Here is a 23,788-nt window from a genome sequence, read left to right as displayed (position 1 = left end):
CCTGTTTGCTCTTTTATACCATTTTTTATGTTTTAAATTTTTTCCAATCGTATTTTTAAAATGTGCTGTGGGGCCGTTAAAAAATGACCTGCGGGCCGCAAATGGCACCCGGGCCGCACTTTGGACACCCCTGCTTTAGGGGCTCCGTACTTAATCATAATTTGGATTTCTTATTTCATAATTACAACTTTTTATCTCATAATTTCGATTTTTTAACCTCAAAATTATGACCCTTTATCTTAAAATTACCACTTTGAATCTAATAATTATGACTTTTTTTCTCTCATAATTTCGATGCATCTCATAGTTACATATTTTTATTTCATAATTATGAATTTTTTTATCTCATAATTTCCATTTATCTCATAACGACGTTTTATGTCATAATCATGACTTTTTATGTCATAACTTCACTTTTTTTAATCTCATAATTAAGACTTTTTATCTCACAATTACTTTTTATTTCATAACTATGACTTTCCATCATTGGGGTATTTGTATTAATGGCGGAAACGGGCTTCCATAAATTACAAAGATTTGTATAACTTGTTGAGGTCTTTGTTATGTAAAATACATGCGTCGAGGCTAATTATGCAAATCGTACGATTACGTCACATTGACACGCCCCCACCACGTCCTTGGTCACGCCCCCCACCACCACAAATTGGCAATCTGTGGGTAAGAAAAAAAGTATACAAATGGTTTTGCGTAGATTAAAAAGTGTATAAAACGTTGTAATGAGAATGAGGCTCGAAACAAATGCGTGTACTCATTGGTTAACAAATTGATAAAAAAAATATATATATATAACTCAGGCGAGTCAAATTGTGACGTCCATCGCCCCGCCTCCTTTTTTCCGGCGCGCGCGCCTCACCTGCGCGTGTCTCTCAGGCGGCGGGCGCGCGCCCGGTGTTGTGTGCCACTCTCTTAATATTCGCCGCTTTTTTCTTTATCTTTAATTTCCTTTATTTTCCTTCCTCCAATGGACTACGAGGGCAAAGTGTTCCCCCACTCGGGCGGCTACGGCCGCTACAACCGCGTCGTGGTTCTGTTCAGCTGGTTCCCGACCTTCGCCGTCACGTTCAACCTGTTCAGCGACGTCTTCTTCACCGCCATCCCGGAGTCGTACCACTGCCAGGCGACCCGCAGCTGCTTCCCGCCGCTCTCCTGCTCGCCAACATGTCCCGGTCGGGCTACTTAAACCTCACCATTCCGTGGGTTAACGGCAGCGGGCTGAGCCACTGTGAACTTTACAAGTACCCCAGCAACTCCTCCGGCTTTTCCCCAACTCTACCCCGGGAGAGGGTGAGCTGTACGCGGGGTTGGGAGTACCAGCATGTGTCGGGGCTCCGGAGCAACTTCGTCACGGAGGTAAGAATTAGTCAATATTTCTTTTATTTTAATTCTGTAAAAACTGTTACTAGCGATAGTAATTATTCTACAAATTATTCAACCGTCTTCCTAAGTGTAAATAGTTAGCAAAAGTCAATATTTGCCCAACAGCTCCAACATTATCTGTCAGGGACAAAAACACGTCACAATCAATGATTTCATTATTTCTCATATATTCTTACTATTACAATAAATGTTGCTATGATTTCATCTTTATGGAAACACTTTAGTGCAGTGGTCCCCAACCACCGGGCCGCAGCCCGGTACCGGTCCGTGGATCGATTGATACCGGGCCGCACAAGAAATAAAAAATAAAATAAAAAAATGTTTAAAAAAAATTATTAAATCAACATAAAAAACACGAGATACACTTACAATTAGTACACCAAACCAAAAAACCTCCCACCCCTCTCATTCACACTCATTCACACAAAAGGGTTGTTTCTTTCTGTTATTAATATTCTGGTTCCTACATTATATATCAATATACACTACCGTTCAAAGTTTGGGGTCACCCAAACAATTTTGTGGAATAGCCTTCATTTCTAAGAACAAGAATAGACTGTTGAGTTTCAGATGAAAGTTCTCTTTTTCTGGCCATTTTGAGCGTTTAATTGACCCCACAAATGTGATGCTCCAGAAACTCAATCTGCTCAAAAGGTCAGTTTTGTAGCTTCTGTAACGAGCTAAACTGTTTTCAGATGTGTGAACATGATTTGCACAAGGGTTTTCTAATCATCAATTAGCCTTCTGAGCCAATGAGCAAACACATTGTACCATTAGAACACTGGAGTGATAGTTGCTGGAAATGGGCCTCTATACACCTATGTAGATATTGTACCAAAAACCAGACATTTGCAGCTAGACTAGTCATTTACCACATTAGCAATGTATAGAGTGTATTTCTTTAAAGTTAAGACTAGTTTAAAGTTAACTTCATTGAAAAGTACAGTGCTTTTCCTTCAAAAATAAGGACATTTCAATGTGACCCCAAACTTTTGAACGGTAGTGTATATCAATACAGTCTGCAGGGATACAGTCCGTAAGCCCACATGGTTGTATTTTTTATGACAAACAAAAGACATGGGAAGTCCCAAGTAATAATAAATAATAATAACAAATATTTTTTAAATTTTATTTGTTTTTATTTTTATATGATTATTTAAAAAAAATCATATATTTTTTAATCCATTTTCTACCACTTGTTAGTCTTGGTGTTTCCTAGCCGCTGTGGCAAATCATATTGTCTAAAAATGCATTTTCCATCGATAACGTGACATCATCGAGCTCTGAATACACACACACATATATATATATATATATATATATATATATATATATATATATATATATATATATATATATATATATATATATATATATATTAGAGATGTCCGATAATATCGGACTGGATCTGGCCATGCGATTAACTACCTTCACAAGATACACAGACTTTGGGAGTATTTGTGATACCACTACATCAATAAAAATCACATTTGAAGCCTACAATGTGGTTGATTTACGTGGACTGGGAGAACCAAGTATAGCAAATAGGGATGTCCGATAATATCGGACTGACGATATTATCGGCCGATAAATGCTTTAAAATGTAATATCGGAAATTATCGGTATCGGTTTCAAAAAGTAAAATTTATGACTTTTTAAGACGCCTCTGTGTACACGGACGTAGGGAGAAGTACAGAGCGCCAATAAACCTTAAAGGCACTGCCTTTGCGTGCCGGCCCAGTCACATAATATCTATGGGTTTTCACACACACAAGTGAATGCAAAGCATACTTGGTCAACAGCCATACAGGTCACACTGACAACTTTAAGACTGTTAAAAATATGCACCACACTGTGAACCCACACCAAACAAGAATGACAAACACATTTCGGGAGAACATCCGCACCATAACACAACATAAACGCAACAGAACAAATAGCCAGAACCCCTTGCAGCACTAACTCTTCCGGGACACTACAATATACACGCCCCGCTACCCCCTAAACCCCCGCCCACCTCAACCTCCTCATGCTCTCTCAGGGAGAGCATGTCCCAAAATTCCAAGCTGCTGTTTTGAGACATGTTAAAAAAAAAATAATGCACTTTGTGACTTCAATAATAAATATGGCAGTGCCATGTTGGCATTTTTTTCCATAACTTGAGTTGATTTATTTTGGAAAACCTTGTTACATTGTTTAATGCATCCAGCGGGGCATCACAACAAAATTAGGCATAATAATGTGTTAATTCCACGACTGTATATATCGGTATTGGTTGATATCGGAATCGGTAATTAAGAGTTGGACAATATCGGAATATCGGATATAGGCAAAAAAGCCATTATGGGACATCTCTAATTAATATATATATACATACATACATACACACACAGCCGAGCCACATTTTTTTAACCCAATGCGGCCCCCGAGTCAAAAAGTTTGGGGACCCCTGGTCTAGACTCTTATTGAGATTTTTTTATTAATCTACTTGTTCATTTCTTGTTAAAATCTGCTGACCTTCTGCTGTAACAAACTTTCATCTACACTTCTTAAACTTTAATTAAGCACTTACAGTATTTATTGTGTTGTTTCAACTTTACTATCTTAGCAGCTAGCCTAGTGATGAGCTTGTCTGCTCCTGCTTGCTCTTTAACTTTCTGTGTAACATGTTTAGCGGCAGCCTCACCCTGTAGTCCTCAGTGATACACTGGATTTAAATTTAGTTTATTTGCCGCAATGAAGGATTGTTGACGTAGAGGAGCGGCTCCACACTGTGTATAGAGATTAGGGCTGGACAACGTGGCTAAAAACTCTATCATGATATCAGTGTTTTGTATCAGTCTATCGATGATTATTGATATTTTTAATGACCTGTCGAACATAAGGACCAGGAGAAAAATATATTAAATGCAATTTGTGATATTTAAATTATAATCCCCTCAGCTGTCAAGGCAGAAAGGAAAGAAAACATCAACACAAGCATGGAAAACACTCAATGTAAACAAAATTCAAATATCCGCATTGAAAACTTATTAATAAGCTCTTAAAATGAAGGTGCAAAAATAAGGAATATGTAAGAAATGCTTACTAAAGTGTAACAAAATAGTGAAAATGTAAACATAGAGAAACCTGAGAAGAACTGCAGGATCAGAGCCAGGAAGTTACAGCTGTGCTCTAAAGGGTGAGCGCGGCTAAGGTGGCGTAGTATCATGTACAGACCACATTGGTCCGTTTTTTAAAAAAATCCAAAAAACTGCCATAATGTCGAAGTGACTTTTCCTGTTTTATCCCCAATTTCTTGGCTCTCTGCAGAACTCATTTTTACTTTCTCTTCTCACTCCATGCAACAAATCAGCGGCGAGACAACAAGATGGCGCGACCAAACGTGATAGTTGATACTGTTACCCGATTGGCTGTCAGTGTGTCCCTCCCACTGATCAGTGATCACTTCCTTCAGTTGCTCGGTTACCAGAAAACGATTGCCTTTGTTTAAAAAGAAAAAAAATCGAACATTTTATGGAACGCATTTTTTAATTGATATCGATTACCTCTCTATCACGATATATACTGATATTTTTTTTATCGCCCGGCCCTAATGGAGATACACAGCTGCTGATTGTTGAAAATAGGAATCAACCTTTAAAAATGTGATGGCCAAAACTATTTTGTTGCATGAACTTGCCGCATTTCTCTCACGCAGTTGTTTTGTTGGTGACTTTTTGGAATTTTGCAGCATTTTTCTTTTGCACTTGTTGCTGATCCTACGTTTTCCAGTTGCATCCGTGTTTGGAGCATCGGGTCGTTGCTGCGCTTGTGTAACAAGAACATGTTTACTGTCTCTCGGGTCTTTTTGATTGGCCTGCTGTTGCTCAAGGATCCTCCTAATCTGCAAATATTGATGAAGTGGTCTGTCACCTGACCAGATGAACACGCAGAGGCTTGACTTGACTGCGTTTGACACCAGCAAGTATTTTAAGATCAACACTGGCTCGAACTTGTTGCATCATTTGACACGTAAAAGTGAAGTGTTGTTTCAATGGCCATAGTTTTAGCCAAAAATCAGATTGTTTTGAATGTGTGTTTCATTTCTTCAGCTAAAAATGACATTTACTCAGTCACCTTTACTAAAAGTGAATAATCAGGTTAGAAATATTGCAGTAGTAATGAACTTTAAAAGCCATATTAAGTCAGCAACATCAGCAGATTTTACCACTTAAAAAGTCAAAGTAATAAAGCACACTTAAGCTGGTTACACACATCAAGTGCATCCGGAAAGTATTCACAGCGCTTCACTTTTTCCATATTATGTTATTTTACAGCCTAATTCCAAAAAGGAAAACATTAATTTTTGTCCTCAACATTCTACACACAATACCCCATAACGACAATGTGAAAATGTTATTTTTGCAACTTTATTAGAAAATTAAAAAAAATCATGTGTACATAAGTATTCACAGCGTTGCTCTGTACTTTGTCCCTCAAAATTCTACACACAATACCCCATCATGACAATGTGAAAAGGTGTTATTTTTGCAACTTTAATAAAAAATAAATAAATAAAATCATGTGTCCATAAATATTCACAGCGTTGCTCAGTACTTTGTCCTCAAAATTCTACACACAATATCCCATAATGACAATGTGAAAAAGTGTTATTTTTGCAACTTTTTTAAAAATAAAAAAATTAAAACATGTGTACATAAGTATTCACAGCTTTGCTCATTACTTTGTCCTCAAAATTCTACACACAATATCCCGTAATGACAATGTGAAAAGGTGGTATTTTTGCAACTTTATTTGAAAAGAAAATCATGTGTACATAAGTATTCACAGCGTTGCTCAGTACTTTGTCCTCAAAATTCTACACACAATACCCCATAATGACAATGTGAAAAGGTGGTATTTTTGCAACTTTATTAAAAATAAAAAAATCATGTGTACATAAGTATTCACAGCGTTGCTCAGTACGTTGTCCTCAAAATTCTACAAACAGTACCCCATAATGACACTGTGAAAAAGTGTTATTTTTGCAACTTTATTAAAAATAAAAAAATCATGTGTACATAAGTATTCACAGCGTTGCTCAGTACGTTGTCCTCAAAATTCTACAAACAGTACCCCATAATGACAAAGTGAAAGTGTTATTTTTGCAACTTTATTAATAATAAAAAACATTTTTTAAATCATGTGTACATAAGTATTCACAGCGTTGCTCAGTACTTTGTCCTCAAAATTTTACACACAATACCCCATAATGACAATGTGAAAAGGTGTTATTTTTGCAACTTTATTAAAAATAAATAAATCAAATCATGTGTACATAAGTATTCACAGCGTTGCTCAGTACTTTGTCCTCAAAATTCTACACACAATACCCCATAATGACACTGTGAAAAAGTGTTATTTTTGCAACTTTATTAAAAATAAAAAAAGAATGTGTACATAAGTATTCACAGCTTTGCTCAGTACTTTGTCCTCAAAATTCTACACATAATACCCCATAGTGACAATGTGAAAAGGTGTTATTTTTGCAACTTTATTAAAAATAAATAAATAAAATCATGTGTACATAAGTATTCACAGCTTTGCTCAGTACGTTGTCCTCAAAATTCTACACACAATACCCCATAATGACAATTTAAAAAGGTGTTATTTTTGCAACTTTATTAGAAAAGTAAAAAAATCATGTGTATATAAGTATTCACAGCTGGTCTCAGTACTTTTTCCTCAAAATTCTTCACACAATACTCCATAATGACACTGTAAAAAGGTGTTATTTGTGCAACTTTAATACAAATAAATAAATAAAATAATGTGTACATAAGTATTCACAGCTTTGCTCAGTACTTTGTCCTCAAAATTGTACACACAATACCACGTAATGACAATGTGAAAAGGTGGTATTTTTGCAACTTTATAAAAATAAAAAAAAATAAAAAAATTATGTGTACATAAGTATTCACAGCTTTGCTCAGTACTTTGTCCTCAAAATTGTACACACAATACCCCATCATGACAATGTGAAAAGGTGGTATTTTTGCAACTTTATTAAAAATTAAAAAAACCGTGTGTACATAAGTATTCACAGCTTTGCTCAGTACTTCGTCCTCAAAATTCTACACACAATACTCCACAGTGACAAAGTGAAAAGGAGTTATTTTTGCAACTTTATTAAAAATAAATAAATAAAATCATGTGTTAGTAAGTATTCACAGCTTTGCTCAGTACTTTTTCCTCAAAATTCTACACACAGTACCCCATAATGACAAAGTGAAAAGGAGTTATTTTTGCAACTTTATTAAAAAAATAAAAGCGAAAAATTAAAATAATGTGTACCTAAGTATTCACAGCTTTGCTCAGTACGTTGTCCTCAAAATTCTACACACAATACCCCATCATGACAATGTGAAAAGGTGTTATTTTTGCAACTTTATCAAAAATAAAAACATGTACATAAATATTCACAGCTTTGCTCAGTACTTTGTCCTCAAAATTTTACACACAATACCCCGTAATGACAATGTCAAAAGGTGTTATTTTTGTTGCAGACGGGGGCTGCAGTAGCGAAAACAAACAAAACGGAACCAAGAAGACGTCAGGAAAGACGGACAAAAACTGATTTTTTTGGGGCAAAGATATATATACTGAATATATATTGTGATGTAGCTCTGTTGTGGTGAAAATAGGCCGATACCAATATATGTCAAAATGCCAAATATCGGCGCTGGTCTAAATGTTGGCAATTGGAGCCTTTTTCCATCCCATAATTTGGTCCGGCAGTTCTCCTCCAATCCCCAGGCCAGGTGTTGCATCATCAGGATGAAAGCATGAGGAGATATGATGATACCGGCTAAAGATGCGTCTTATCGACGTAACCTTGTTGGCCTGCCAGGGAGTTTGGCTGAAGGATGAGCGGGAAAGAATTTCCTGGCAGGCTCTATTTTGAACACTACTTTGTTGTAATGCAATAATGTCATCAGCAGCCATCTTGATTCAATTACGGTGGACATGATCTACATTCCACACGCAGAAGTCCCCGATTGTGACTTTGCACACATAGCTTACGCTGGAAATGAATTATAATACAACAGGCAAACATTTCATGCCAATAAAATCATGTTTTCATGAATTTGTCCTCCATGTTGTGTCCCAACCCTCCTCAGTGGAACCTGGTGTGCAGCGACTACTGGAAAATCCCCCTGCAGCACATCTGCTTCATGACAGGATGGATTCTGGGATACATCTTCATCGGCTCTTTGTGCGACTGGTAAATAAATCATCATCGGGTGTTGTTGGCGTAGTCATGTGACTTCAGTGAATACACCTGTGTGATTTCGCTGTCTTTCTCCCAGGTTAGGTCGGCGACGAGGTTTCCTCCTGTCCATCAGTCTGTCCAGCCTGTTTGGCGTGACCGTGTGCTTGTCCAACAGTGCCGTGGTCTTCCTGCTGCTGCGTCTCTCTCAGGGCGCCATGCTAGCTGGGGTCTTTGTATCCTCCTACATTGCCAGTAAGTATCGTCTTATAACGCTTGTTATTGCTAGTACTATAGTTATTTGATATTTGTTTGGTATTGACAATTGTCCTGTTTTGTGCGCTATGGTGTGCTTAGCTGTTGTGTAGCTGCCAGCTCCTAGTAGCCTACCAGGTTTACCTTTTGTAAATGACTTGACTAAAACTAGACTGACCATACGTCCTCTTTTGCCGGGCTGTCCGGGCGGGGTTTCTTAAATGCCTCAAATGTCCGGCATTTTGAGTTAGGGTTGCGTGTATTTTCGATGTACGTCCAGGGTTAAGAAGGGGTTAAAAACAAAACAAACTGTGAGGTGTGCGCACTCGGCAGCATTCGTGAGGGAGGGGCAGATAAAGAGAGAGCGAGGGCGTGGAGTTAGGTTTACATATGCAAGAGGTTATTTTGAATATTTCTACCTCTGCACTTGTTTCCAAAACTGTGAATGTTACAGAATATAAGTGTGACTTATTTTGTTATACTGTCAACTAGAGATGTCCGATAATATCGGACATCTGATAATGAGACCTGCCGATATTATCGGCCGATAAATGCTTTAAAATGTAATATCGGAAATTATCTGTATCGTTTTTTTAATTATCGGTATCGATTTTTATTTTTATTTTTATTTTTTTTTATTAAATCAACATAAAAAACACAAGATACACTTACAATTAGTGCACCCACCCAAAAAACCTCCCTCCCCCATTCACACTCATTCACACAAAAGGGTTGTTTCTTTCTGTTATTAATATTTATATCATATTGTATCAATCCATCTTGGATGAGCTCAGGCCCAGCGAAGCCGACGGCGTTTCTGGGTGTTGTTGATAAACGGTTTTCGCCTTGCATAGGAGAGTTTTAACTTGCACTTACTGATGTAGCGACCAACTGTAGTTACTGACCGTGGGTTTCTGAAGTGTTCCTGAGCCCATGTGGTGATATCCTTTACACACTGATGTCGCTTGTTGATGCAGTACAGCCTGAGGGATCGAAGGTCACGGGCTTAGCTGCTTACGTGCAGTGATTTCTCCAGATTCTCTGAACCCTTTGATGATATTACGGAGCGTAGATGGTGAAATCCCTAAATTCCTTGCAATAGCTGGTTGAGAAAGGTTTTTCTTAAACTGTTCAACAATTTGCTCACACATTTGTTGACAAAGTGGTGACCCTCGCCCCATCCTTGCTTGTGAATGACTGAGCATTTCATGGAATCTACTTTTATACCCAATCATGGCACCCACCTGTTCCCAATTTGCCTGTTCACCTGTGGGATGTTCCAAATAAGTGTTTGATGAGCATTCCTCAACTTTATCAGTATTTATTGCCACCTTTCCCAACTTCTTTGTCACGTGTTGCTGGCATCAAATTCTAAAGTTAATGATTATTTGCACAAAAAAAATGTTTATCAGTTTGAACATCAAATATGTTGTCTTTGTAGCATATTCAACTGAATATGGGTTGAAAATGATTTGCAAATCATTGTATTCCGTTTATATTTACATCTAACACAATTTCCCAACTCATATGGAAACGGGCGTTGTACATGTAGATACATGTACCCTCCTGACCAACACATGATATCAATCAATGTTTTCTTGCTGACTGTGGTCCGTCAACAAGTTCCTCCACTGTCACGTCAGGCTGATCCTTCACATTTCTTTAGAAATATTGCATGAATCTGCAGATTTTTTTCTTGTACTTGATCCCTTTTAAGAATGAGCACGCCAGCAGTGGTCTGCATATTTTTGACGAGAGCTAACTCACCCAGTCATCAGGGGATGAAATTGTTATTTCCCGCACTGTATTTAGACCGCAGCCGTAACAGCATGTCACATGTCATGTGATCCCTGCAGCTGTGTCGCATGCGGGTGTTCACTGTGCACTCCTAAGAAAACAAGTTCACACCACACAGTTTATTACATTAATGCTACTTGTAATGTACAAAACCCAAACCCAGTGAAGTTGGCACGTTGTGTAAATGGTAAATAAAAACAGAATACAATGATTAGCAAATCCTTTTCAACTCACATTCAATTGAATAGACTGCAAAGACAAGATACTTAATATTACGGACCTTTGATCCCTCAAAAAGCGACATCAGTGTGTAAAGGATATCACCACATGGGCTCAGGAACACTTCAGAAACCCACTGTCAGTAACTACAGTTGGTCGCTACATCTGTAAGTGCAAGTTAAAACTCTACTATGCAAAGCCAAAGCCATTTATCAACAACACCCAGAAACGCCGCCGGCTTCGCTGGGCCCGAGCTCATCTAAGATGGACTGATGCAAAATGGAAAAGTGTTCTGTGGTCTGACGAGTCCACATTTCAAATTGTTTTTGGAAACTGTGGACGTCGTGTCCTCCAGAACAAAGAGAAAAGAACCATCGCAAAGTTCAAAAGCCAGCATCTGTGATGGTATGGGGGTGTATTAGTGCCCAAGGCATGGGTAACTTACACATCTGTGAAGGCACCATTAATGCTGAAAGGTACATACAGGTTTTGAAGCAACATATGTTGCCATCCAAGCAACGTTATCATGGACGCCCCTGCTTATTTCAGCAAGACATTGCCAACCCACGTGTTACATCAACGTGGCTTCGTAGTAAAAGACTGCGGGTACTAGACTGGCCTGCCTGTAGTCCAGACCTGTTTCCCATTGAAAATGTGTGGCGCATTATGAAGCCTAAAATACCACAACGGAGACCCCCGGACTGTTGAACAACTTAAGCTGTACATCAAGTAAGAATGGGAAAGAATGTGTCTCCTCAGTTCCCAAACGTTTACTGAGTGTAGTTAAAAGGAAAGGCCATGTAACACAGTGGTAAAAATGCCCCTGTGCCAACTTTTTTGCAATGTGTTGCTGCCATTAAATTCTAAGTTAATGATTATTTGCAAAACAAAAAGAAGTTTCTCAGTTGGAACATTAAATATCTTGTCTTTGCAGTCTATTTAATTGAATATAAGTTGAAAAGGATTTGCAAATCATTTTATTCTGTTTTTATTTAGGAATTACACAACGTGCCAACTTCACTGGTTTTGGGTTTTGTATTTTAAAGGAATGGAAACATGGATTTACTTCATTCTGTGTGTTTGACAGCAGGAATTTGATCCTGCTTTTCATAAGGGTTTTTGGAATATTTCCTGTCAGCTGCTCTCATTTAAGGTCTGTTATCAACACGCTGGGATGTCTCTGGCTGGTACTGTACTCTACTGTACTGTAGATCCCATGCTGATACTGGACCTCTAAGTATTGGACGATACCAGTATTGACCCGATACGACATCAGCACGAATCATGCATTATTTTCTTGCTATTATTAGCTAACAACACCCAAAGCTAATGCGTTGCGTACATACGTAATACAGCATTACAAATGAGAAGCTGTAAGAGGGCGGGATATACCTGTACTGTGATATATTGTACATTGGAAAGTTGGCCCCCACAAGGCATCTGTGGAAATGTGTAAACAGCCCCTTTAAATTTAGCTACAAAAAGGTTGGGGACCACTGCCCTAACCTATTTATTCCTAACCATCTGGAATGCACTTTTGCTGTTTTTAAAAGGAAGTGGAGTGGTAATTGTGTTTTTCGACGAAACCTTATTGGTCACAACAATTCATTAAGTTAAGCTCATGACGCAGTAAGTTGAATGATCCGGACACGTTTGTTACTGGACACTTTCTAATACGCTTCTGCCTTGGAGGCTTTGTATGTGTAAGTAATATGCAACTATATATATATTTGATACTTGTTTATATTGACAACATATTGTTCATTTAGCGACACTTATGTCTAGCTTGTGTGCTATTGTGTGCTCAGCTGTTGTGTAGCTGCTATCTCCTGGTCATAGACGTCTTATAAGTAGACGCCGCATTGGCTGCTGTGACGCGAGAAATTTGGCCGCCATCTTGAAGTGGTGATGAGGAGCCGGCGAGCAGCCTAAACTGACAGTTGACAGGTAGAAAACAAAGATGTTGTTCAGCGTTTTCCTGCTCAAATGCGCGGAATGTTGAAAATAAGAATCCGGGGGATCACTTTTCACAAGTAAGATTTAACATTAACGTACTATTGGTTGTATTTTGCGAAAAGAATATTACCACAGAGTTGAGAAGGAGCAAAGATCTTCAATAGTACTGAAGTCGAAGCCGCCAGCAAACACGAGTATGACCATAATAGAATTTGCTGGTCAATGAAATTAATTACATTTAAAAATGTCATACTTGAATAACATAAAGTTGAAATAAATGATGAAGATAAAGATTGTAAAAGCCAACAGGGGTAAAAGTTAGGACCACAGTCCAAATATGTTAGCTAACTAGACAATCAGTGGCTATACAGTATTATACAAGTCTAAATTTAGTCTAGCTTCAAGTAACAATATTCAAATACTAACATTGTGGGGTAACACAGAATTTGGTTTTATTCTGAATCCAGTGAAACAGATTGGTGGTTTTAGCTGATATAAAGACTTTCAGGTGTTTATATATGTTTATGTTGAAGTATTTGGCAGACGCTTTTATCCAAAGCGACATACATAAAAAATACACATAAAACAATCACTGTAAACATGATCATTTAAGAAAAGAATGTAATACAAAATATCAATACAAAGTGTCAAGACAGAATAAACTCTCTGCTGCTGCAGCAACAGAGATACAGTCTATAGGTCCATAAGATATATACACTACCGTTCAAAAGTTTGGGGTCACATTGAAATGTCCTTATTTTTGAAGGAAAAGCACTGTACTTTTCAATGAAGATAACTTTAAACTAGTCTTAACTTTAAAGAAATGCACTATATACATTGCTAATGTGGTAAATGACTATTCTAGCTGCAAATGTCTGTTTTTTGGTGCAATATCTACATAGGTGTATAGAGGCCCATTTCCAGCAACTATCACTCCAGTGTTCTAATGGTACAATGTGTTTGCTCATTGGCTCAGAAGGCTAATTGATGATTAGAAAACCCTTGTGCAATCATGTTCACACATCTGAAAACAGTTTAGCTCGTTACAGAAGCTACAAAACTGACCTTCATTTGAGCAGATTGAGTTTCTGGAGCATCACATTTGTGGGGTCAATTAAACGCTCAAAATGGCCAGAAAAAGAGAACTTTCATCTGAAACTCGACAGTCTATTCTTGTTCTTAGAAATGAAGGCTATTCCACAAAATTGTTTGGGTGACCCCAAACTTTTGAACGGTAGTGTAGATATCTAATGTAATGTAGGATATACACATGTACAGTATATATAACCTAATCATATTGTTTCTTCAATTTAAAAGTAGCTGCCCGTTTTTTTCCGCCTTCTCTGGGATTATATTCCCAGTTTTGATCTCGGACGTCTGGTCATACAAGAATATTCTACTACTGTTAAGCAAACTATGAATAATAAAACATGTGTCCTTTATCATAGCTACACGTATGACAAAAAAAACGCGTGGAAATGAGTGGTATTCAGTGAGGTAAGATGAATTAAATGCGCTGACAGTTCATTGCTCCTGCCAAATGAATAGCACTGAGTGGAGCGGATCACCACTCCAAGATGGCGGCCCCGCGTCTCGTCAGCGCCAGTAGGCAGTAACGCTCGATGCTGCATCTACTTATAAGATGTCTATGCTCCTGGTAGCCTATAGCTTAGAATGTTTACCTTTTTCTAAATGACTTGACTGAAGTAGAATCAACTGTACAGTTTTCAAAATATTTAAGGTGAGTGTTATTGACAGTTTAACGGTATCAACACAATATTTAAACTAGTTTCTTATTCTCTTTTATTACATACAATTGTTTGTGCAAAACAAAGCAAAAATGACTACACTGCAAAAACTGAAATCTAAGTAAGATTAAATATCTCAAATATTTGCTTATTTTCTGTCTGATAAGATAATTCTTCTCACTAAACAGATTTTATGTTAGTGTTTTACTTGTTTTAAGCGTTTTGGTCCTAAATGATCTCAGTAAGCTTGTTGCTGAGATTTGATGACCTATATTGAGTAAAACATGCTTGAAACTAGAATATCAACTGTTGCAAAGCTGTGTCATCAACACTCACAAGTATTACACTGCTTTTTTATTTCAAACATGAAATAAAAAATCATGATTTTGACACAATTGTGTCTCATAATTAAAACGGATGACGGTCAAATTAACTTTGCTGTTTTATTTTCAATGAAACAATAGAACACACATACTCATATAGTAGTACATTTGGCACAGTACAGTAAACTGACAGTTAATATTTAAACATTAAACATGTGACATTTAAACAATTTTGAACAGAACTAGTTCATGCACATTCAGATAAATTCTTCAAAATTACAATAAAAAAAAATGTGGTCGGGGGCCGGGCTGTAAATACATATATATATATATATATATATATATATATATATATATATATATATATATATATATATATATATATATATATATATATATATATATATATATATATATATATATATATATATATATATATATATGTATGTATATGTGTATATATATGTATGTATATGTGTATATATATGTATGTATATATATATGTATGTATATGTATGTATGTATATATATATATATTTATATATATATACATACATATATATATATATATATATATATACATATATGTATGTGTATATATGTGTGTATATATATATATATATATATATATATATATATATATATATATATATATATATATATATATATATATATATATATATATATATATATATATATATATATATATATATATATATTCCTTGCGCACTAATTGACTGAAAGAGCACGCACTTGGCGCGATGATGTCATGTTATCGATGGGAAAATGCAAGAAATGTAATGCCGAGCGCATATCATTATGTCAAGATAATGGCACTAGCATTTACTTAATTGAAGAATATTTTTCAACATATTGAGAAAAAAGGTCTCATATTTGTTTTTTCTACCAAGAAAAGTGCACTTGTTATCTGTGAGAATATACTTATTTTAAGGTGTTTTTGGGTTCATTGAGGTTAGCTAATTTGACTTGTTTTGGAAAGTCTTGACAGGCCAAATTTTCTTGTCATAATGGCAGATAATTTTGCTTAGTTCAAGTAAAATGACCCTAACTTTTGTTTTTTTTTGTCTTGTTTTTGAACACTGACTTTTTGCAGTGTACTACTCATTTAAGTTTGTAAGCTTTAAAAAAAATATATTTTGGGAAAAAAAATATCTATATAATCACTCTAGTATCGATCATTAACTGATACTACCCTTTGTATCGTCAACACAGATTTATGGATGGATCCTGCCCCCTCTTACATGTCGTGTACTGACTGTGACAACCCTAACACACCAACATTTGTTGTTGTATTATCCTCTCATTTATCTAATTATTTATTTCCTGTTAATATCTGTTTACTTTCTGCTGTAACTTCTTAAACTATAGCTAGCTTAACGGTTAGCTTAGCTATTAGTATGCCTGTTCTTGTTGCTCTCGTTGTGTAACATGTTTAGAGCGATCATCCAGTGATAATGTTATTTGATGATGATACCAAGAAAGGCAGTTTATTTTCCGTAATGGAGGTGAATATTATTAACTTGGAGGAGCGGCTCCACACTGTGTATAGATAGACATAATTAGCTAGCTTGACTAAAAATAGTGTCGACAGGAGGGGATTGAAGTTGGCTACTGGCATTAAAACACAATAATCAGCAATACTTTAGGATAGGATAGGATAGGATAGGTCTTTATTGTCATTGCACAAGTACAGCAAAACTATGTTTTCAGCACAAACCCGTTCAAGATTAGACAAACAAACAGTGTACAGGGTTACAGAACAGGACCGCTGATGGGTCGCCATGAGGCGCCCCGTAAAAGGTGGGAAAAAGGTAAAACGCTGGGGAAGAAGATGAGTAAAAAAATACAGTCTAGACTGGGCTCCTAAGGGGGCCTAGTCTGGAGTGGGGAAAAAAACTCCATGCCATTTAATCACGACAACTCGCAACAGAGGAGGGGGGAGTTGGGACCCTGGAGGTCGACTGCTGCTATGAAGCGCTACCAGCCGTCCATCACCCCGAAGGGGAATCAAGCGGTGGTGAAGGCGTGGGGTTGGGGAGGGCGGGTGTGTGTATATGCCCATCGTCTTGGGTGTGTTGATGTAGTGTTCATGTTCATAGGCCTGGGGGCCGTTCTGCATGCAAGCAAAAGTTCGACTCCAGGTGTCGTTGAGGAGGGAGGGAGGTCAAAAGCGTCCATCATTGAGGAGTCCTCTGGGATGTTTTCAGAACAGCCTGCTCCTGTTGTTGGAGCGTCGAGGCCATTCGAGGGAGTCAAATCGTAGATTAGGATTTTTGTTTTTTCCGCGAGCAGACATTACAATGGCTTTATCCCACGAATCGTCTGATACTGATCTGTTTGTAAATTGCACATGAATTTGTATTTACATTGTTCCTGTCATTATTTTTTTCATATATATTTTGGAATGTTTTCTACTAATTAATTTCTATGCAACAGCTGTCAATGCAATCAATCAGCTTCACGTTTGATTCCTGCGCGTAATATTTTGGGACTATTTTGCCCACTACGGGGTCTGCTTGGTTGTTCCTGCAGGGTTGGAACTCTGCGACCCTCCCCGTCGTCTCATGGTCGCCATGGTCAGCGGCTTCTTCGGCGTCTTCGCAGAGCTGCTGTTGCCAGGCGTGGCAGTTCTGTGCCGCGATTGGCCGGTTCTCCAGGCTGTTACCACGTTACCTTTGCTCCTGCTCATCTCCTATTGGTGGTGAGTCACGGCCGTGGAACTGTTTGTTTTTTTTATTCCACAGGAATTGATGTCCTTAAAACCTCACGGAAGCTTTGTTGGTGACATGTTGTGAAATTGCCACCGTCCTGTTCAGCTGTGCGTCCGTGTTTCCCGAGTCCCCTCGTTGGCTGCTGGCCACGGCTCAGATTCCTCGAGCCAAGAGGAGCCTCCAGGAATTCTCCACCAGGAACGGGGTGTGTTTGCCGGATGAACTGTTCCCTGGTGAATCTCTGATGTCAGGTACCGTGTGTACTCCCACTCACAACAACACTGCTATGCACAAAAACAACAACTCTTATTATGACGTCATGCAGTTACACTACATGGACAGCAGGGGTGTTTAAAGTGCGGCAAGTGGGACCTTTTGAGGCCTGCAGCTACATTTTGAAAATACTATTACAAAAAAATTGAATAAAAGAGCAGGTGAAATGTGAGAAAATCATACCATATTGGCACTAATAACACAAGTCTGCATTGCAGGTAGTTTTTACTTTAAGACTGTCATTGTTAAAAAAAAATCAATACAAACTTATAATCGACGGACAGATCTGAAGTTGATCTAGAGCAGGAGTGTCCAAATTAAGGTTGTACGGGTATTAGTATAGTACCGCAATACTAATGAATCGTATTCGGTACTATACCGCCTCTAAAAAGTACCGGTCCAACCCATCCCACCGCCCCCACGCCGTCGTCACATCGTGAAATTGCTGGTTTACGAGCAGAGGAGCATGTTCGGCAGGGCACAATCACTGAGTACTTACAAGCAGACACAGTGTGTAGACAGAAAAGGGAGAACGGACGCATTTTGCCTTAAAAACTAACGATAAAGGTGAAGCTACCGTATTTTTCGGAGTATAAGTCGCACCGGCCGAAAATGCATAATAAAGAAGGAAAAAAAACATATATAAGTCGCATTTTTTGGGGGAAATTTATTTGATAAAACCCAACAGCAAGAATAGACATTTGAAAGGCAATTTAAAATAAATAAAGAATAGTGAACAACAGGCTGAATAAGTGTACGTTATATGAGGCATAAATAACCAACTGAGAAGGTGCCTGGTATGTTAACGTAACATATTATGGTAAGAGTCATTCAAATAACTATAACATATAGAACATGCTATTCGTTTACCAAACAATCTGTCACTCCTAATCGCTAAATCCCTTGAAATCTTATACGTCTAGTCTCTTACGTGAATGAACTAAATAATATTATTTGATATTTTACGGTAATGTGTTAATAAGTCGCTCCTGAGTATAAGTCGCACCCCCGGCCAAACTATGAAAAAAAACTACGACTTATAGTCCGAAAAATACGGTATATGCATATTACTTACTTACATACAAAGTCTCCAAGACAAGTGTGTTGGAAAGTATCCAGTAACAAGCGTGTCCGCATCATTGAACGTACTACGTCACTCCAAAATAATAAAAGTATATATATATTTTTTAATGACGATACCAAATAGCAGTCCGATATCTGCAAGAAAAACTAGTATCGGTTAATATCAGATTGCATCTAAAAGGTCCGATACAAGCAGTCCTGCAACGCATCAACAACGCCAGTTAACATCTAAATGTCCTCAAATAATCACTTGTTATATACAAAAAGTACATTTGGTAGAATGATAGGCTCTAAAGAGCTAGCAGCTACACAACAGCTACGCACACCGTAGCACACAAGCTAGACATATGTAATAAGTGTCCTTAATTAAACAATATTGCAATATAAAACATAACATTTGTCGATATAAACAAGTATCAAATAATCATAGTTGTATATTACTTACACATAGTTTTCAAGGAAGAAGCGTATTAGAAAGTATCCAGTAACGAACGTGTCCGCATAATTCAACTAACTGCGTCAGGAGCTGAATTTAATGAGTTATTGTGAACACTAGGTGTCGCCAAAAACAATTACTACTCCACTTCAACTCAAAGACCGCATAAGTACATTCCAGATGGTTAATAATAAATAGGTTAGTGTTTTTCAAACCTGTTTGACTCATTTCACTTGATCAAACCTTTTCTCACATACATAATGAGAAAAGTAAGCGTGATTTATGCCGATATCGTATCGAATTAACATCCGAATCGGCCAATACTCAAGGCTCAAATATCGGTATGGTATCGGAAGTGAAAAAGTGGAACAATAAACGTCCCTATCTCTTTAATTGCTTGCTTGGGATGCTAACAAGCTAATTGCATGTTTATGTTGTGCCTCACACACTTATTAGACGTTTTAAATAGTAAAATAAACAAACTGGTGAATGTGGTTCCTGTCTTTTTATTGTCTCTGTGTAGAAGTCCAGTCCGCCTTCGATGACGAGTGCCGGCCGAGGTATTATTCCATCCTGGCCCTGCTTGAGACTCGTGTTATCTGGAAGAACTGCCTCATCCTCAGCTTCACTCTGTGAGTTGCTGCTCTCCTCCTTCAGTGATGGCCCACACAGGAGAGTCCAACATGTCTCCCCTGCAGTTTAATAGGAACAGGCATCCAGTACTGCTTCACCAGGAACCTGCACATGTTTTCCACCAACTTCTACTTCAGCTACTTTGTCAGAGTCGCCACAGGAGCCATGGCCTGCATCTTCATCTGCGTCACCGTCAATCATTTCGGTCGACGTGGAATGCTTCTTCTGTCCGCCATCATCACCGGACTGTCCTCGCTGCTGCTGCTGGCCCTCACTCAGTGTACGTACGCTGCGGCCCTCAACCTTTTTACATCTTCAAATGTTGGCCCGCAGCCTTCTCACATGCATCAGGCGGGCTCGTCCTGTCAACATCGCTGGACAAAAAAAATATGGAAGTTCAATAAATATTTAATTAATTACTTAAATGTGTCATTAAATAATTATAAATTAAGTTAAATAAATAATGTTTTTAAATGTGTCATTAATTTGTTTTAAACAAATTTGAATTTAATTATTTAATCATTCAATTTCTGATTCTCATGATTTAATTATTTATTGATTCAATTATTTCACAATTTGATTTATTTTTAATAAATGAATTATTTAATCACATAACCAATTATTTCACAGTTTAAATAATTATTAATTTGATTATTTTATGATTTAATTATATCCTGATTTAATTAATTATTTCATGATTAAATTATTTTATGATTTAATCAATTGATTTTACTTCATGAAGTAATGATTTATTTAAGGGTTTTTATTACATTTTCACAATTCATTTAATTATTAATTTCACAATTTAATTATTTTACCATTCAATGAATTATTGATGATATTATTTAATGAAGTAATGATATATTTAATCCATTATTTCACGATTTAATGAAGTATTTATTTCATGGTTTAACAAACTATTTGGATTTAATTATTTCCCAATATAATTAATATTTGATTATATTATTTCATGAAGTAATGATTTATTTAAGGGTTTTGTTATTTTTCACGATTTAATGAATTATTTAATGATTTAATTGGTTATTTTAAGATTTAACTTCCATTTAATCTATTGATTATATTTCATTATGTAATCATTTATTTCATGATTTAATTGACACATTTAAGTAAATAAATAAAAAATTATATAGTTATAAAATATATATAAATTCATGAAGTGCTGACAGGCGGGACCAAAAAAAACTTAAATGTGTCACTAAGTAAATAAAACATGACATCTTGAAATAATTATTTAAATAATGCAATCAATACTCAAATGTATGACACACATTTATGTTTTAAATTCCAATTATACTTAATTAATGACACATTTGAGTAATTATTTAAATGTTTATTTAATTTTCTCCCACTTGACCAGTCATTAAAAGCAGCTAATGACTAGTAAATATAATGTATGATCATGACGTCATCAATAAGGCTGATGAAATGTGATGTCAGCACGTTGATGATGGAGTCTCATGTTTGTGTTGTCAGACCTGCAAGGAGGCTTGGTGTTGGTGCTGTCTATCTTGGGTCTGCTCTTCTCCCAGGCCCTGGCCATGCTCAGTGTCTTCTTTGCCTGCGAGGTGATGCCCACCGTGGTGCGGTAAGTCTTCTCAAATGAGCTGGGAAAGAAACCATCTGCTGGAAGTTAGTGGTTATCCGTACATTCATTTGTTTATTCATACAATCACCTTATTTCACAGCATGTCTGTTTTATAAGAACACATTCACAGATGCACAGAACATCTGCAACAACAGACAAATTATGATTCAGCACCTTTTTAGTGGCTGCAATAAAATGTGATGAGAAACTATTTTATCGGATATTATGATCATTTTTTTCTTCATTTTTCCGTCCTTTATTGAAACCCCGGCCAGAGGGGGATGTCTGGGCCTGGTGCTGGCGGCAGGCTGCGTGGGCATGGCCGCCTCCTCCCTGATGGAGCTGCAGAACAACGGCGGCTACTTCCTGCATCACGTGATCTTCGCCTCCTTCGCCGTGCTGTCGGTGCTGTGCATCATGCTGCTGCCCGAGAGCAAGCGCAAGCCCCTCCCAGACTCGCTGAAGGAGGGCGAGAGCCGGCGCCGGCCGCCGCTCTTCCCGTCTCAGCCCGACAGGGTCCACCTGCCGTTGCTATGCCAACGACCCCCGCTGTCGGAGTACAGCCCCGACAGCTACTCCCGCCTGGTCAGCGCCACCAGGAGGATGCTGGGTAAAGACATGTTGCCGTACAGGATCGCCGCGCCGACTCCTCGCCAAGCGCAGGAGAGCGAGCCGCTGAGGGAAGCATCTTAACTGACATGGGACGCTCTTAAAGAGGTTGCTGTTGCATGCAGGGCCGGCTCATGGCAGAAACACTCCCACAGCCACATGGCATAAACACTCCCACTCCCACATGGCATAAACACTCCCACTCCCACATGGCATAAACACTCCCACAGCCACATGGCATAAACACTCCCACTCCCACTTGGCATAAACACTCCCACAGCCACAGCATCCTGGCCTTGGCTTTTTCTTTCTTCGAGTCATCTGGCCATTATAACATTTTATGTCATAAAAGTGCCAGAATATAATACATCTATTTATGTTTAAATAACGCATAACTGTGGTGCATTCAAGGACCCTTGATTCAGGTTCAAAACAAGTTTTAAAGACAGTAATAAAAAAAATATATATATATAATAATGATGTATTATGGTCATTACAAATAATATCTACCTTACATTATGAAGTAAAGGGAGAAACTTAATAATCATATTTAAGTGAATAATGATTATTAAAAAATTCAACATTCTGGCTACTTTATATTAAATTTGTTTGCACTATTTTGTAAAATAAAACAAAACAGAACTTTGTGTTAAGAATAAAACACTTTATAAGTTAGGGAGATTTATAATATTTTAGGGAGACTTTTGCCTAAAATTTTTGTATATATGTATGTATATATATTTATATATGTGTGTATATAAACGTGTGTGTCTGTGTGTGTGTGTATATATACATGTATATGTATAATTATACATATGTATATATATATATATATATATACATATTTATGTATGCGTGTGTATATATACACACACACACATATATATATATATATATATATATATATATATATATATATATATATATATATATATATATATATATATATATATATATATATATATATGCGTGTATATATACATATGTGTGTGTGTATATATATGTGTATATGTGTGTGTGTGTGTATATATATACGTATATTTTATGGCTGCAACAACTAATCGATTAAATCGATTAAAATCGATTATAAAAATAGTTGGCGATTAATTTAATCACCGATTCGTTGGATCTATGCTATGCGCATGCGCAGAGGCAATTTTTTTTATTTTTTAATAAACCTTTATTTTTTATAAACTGCAACATGTACAAACAGCTGAGAAACAATAATCAAAATAAGTATGGTGCAAGTATGCTGTTTTTTTCCCAATAAAATACTGGAAAGGATAGAAATGTAGTTTGTCTCTTTTATCCGATTATTAATCGATTAATAATCGACAGATTAATCGATTATAAAATTAATCGTTAGTTGCAGCCCTAATATATACATATGCATATATATATGTATGTATATATATATATATGTATATCTATGTTTAATTAAAAATATATTATATAGATAAAGCCTAGG

General features: G+C 37.0%; 1 protein-coding gene across 1 annotated transcript; it reads left to right on the top strand.

Moving 5' to 3' along the window:
- The first annotated feature begins 872 nt into the window (after positions 1 to 872).
- On the top strand, positions 873 to 23,078 carry slc22a31 (solute carrier family 22 member 31). The gene is given in 10 exon segments (XM_062033635.1): positions 873 to 1,136; positions 1,139 to 1,371; positions 8,562 to 8,665; positions 8,751 to 8,905; positions 17,502 to 17,670; positions 17,786 to 17,931; positions 19,996 to 20,104; positions 20,171 to 20,385; positions 21,600 to 21,711; positions 21,987 to 23,078. Coding segments are annotated over 10 exon segments (1,815 nt in total). The 5' UTR covers positions 873 to 982; the 3' UTR covers positions 22,405 to 23,078.
- The last annotated feature ends 710 nt before the right edge of the window (positions 23,079 to 23,788 follow it).

The sequence above is a fragment of the Entelurus aequoreus genome, linkage group LG02, assembly GCF_033978785.1.
Source record: "Entelurus aequoreus isolate RoL-2023_Sb linkage group LG02, RoL_Eaeq_v1.1, whole genome shotgun sequence".
In the NCBI taxonomy this organism is placed as follows: Eukaryota; Metazoa; Chordata; class Actinopteri; order Syngnathiformes; family Syngnathidae; genus Entelurus; species Entelurus aequoreus.
This window is presented reverse-complemented; position numbering and strand designations above follow the sequence as displayed.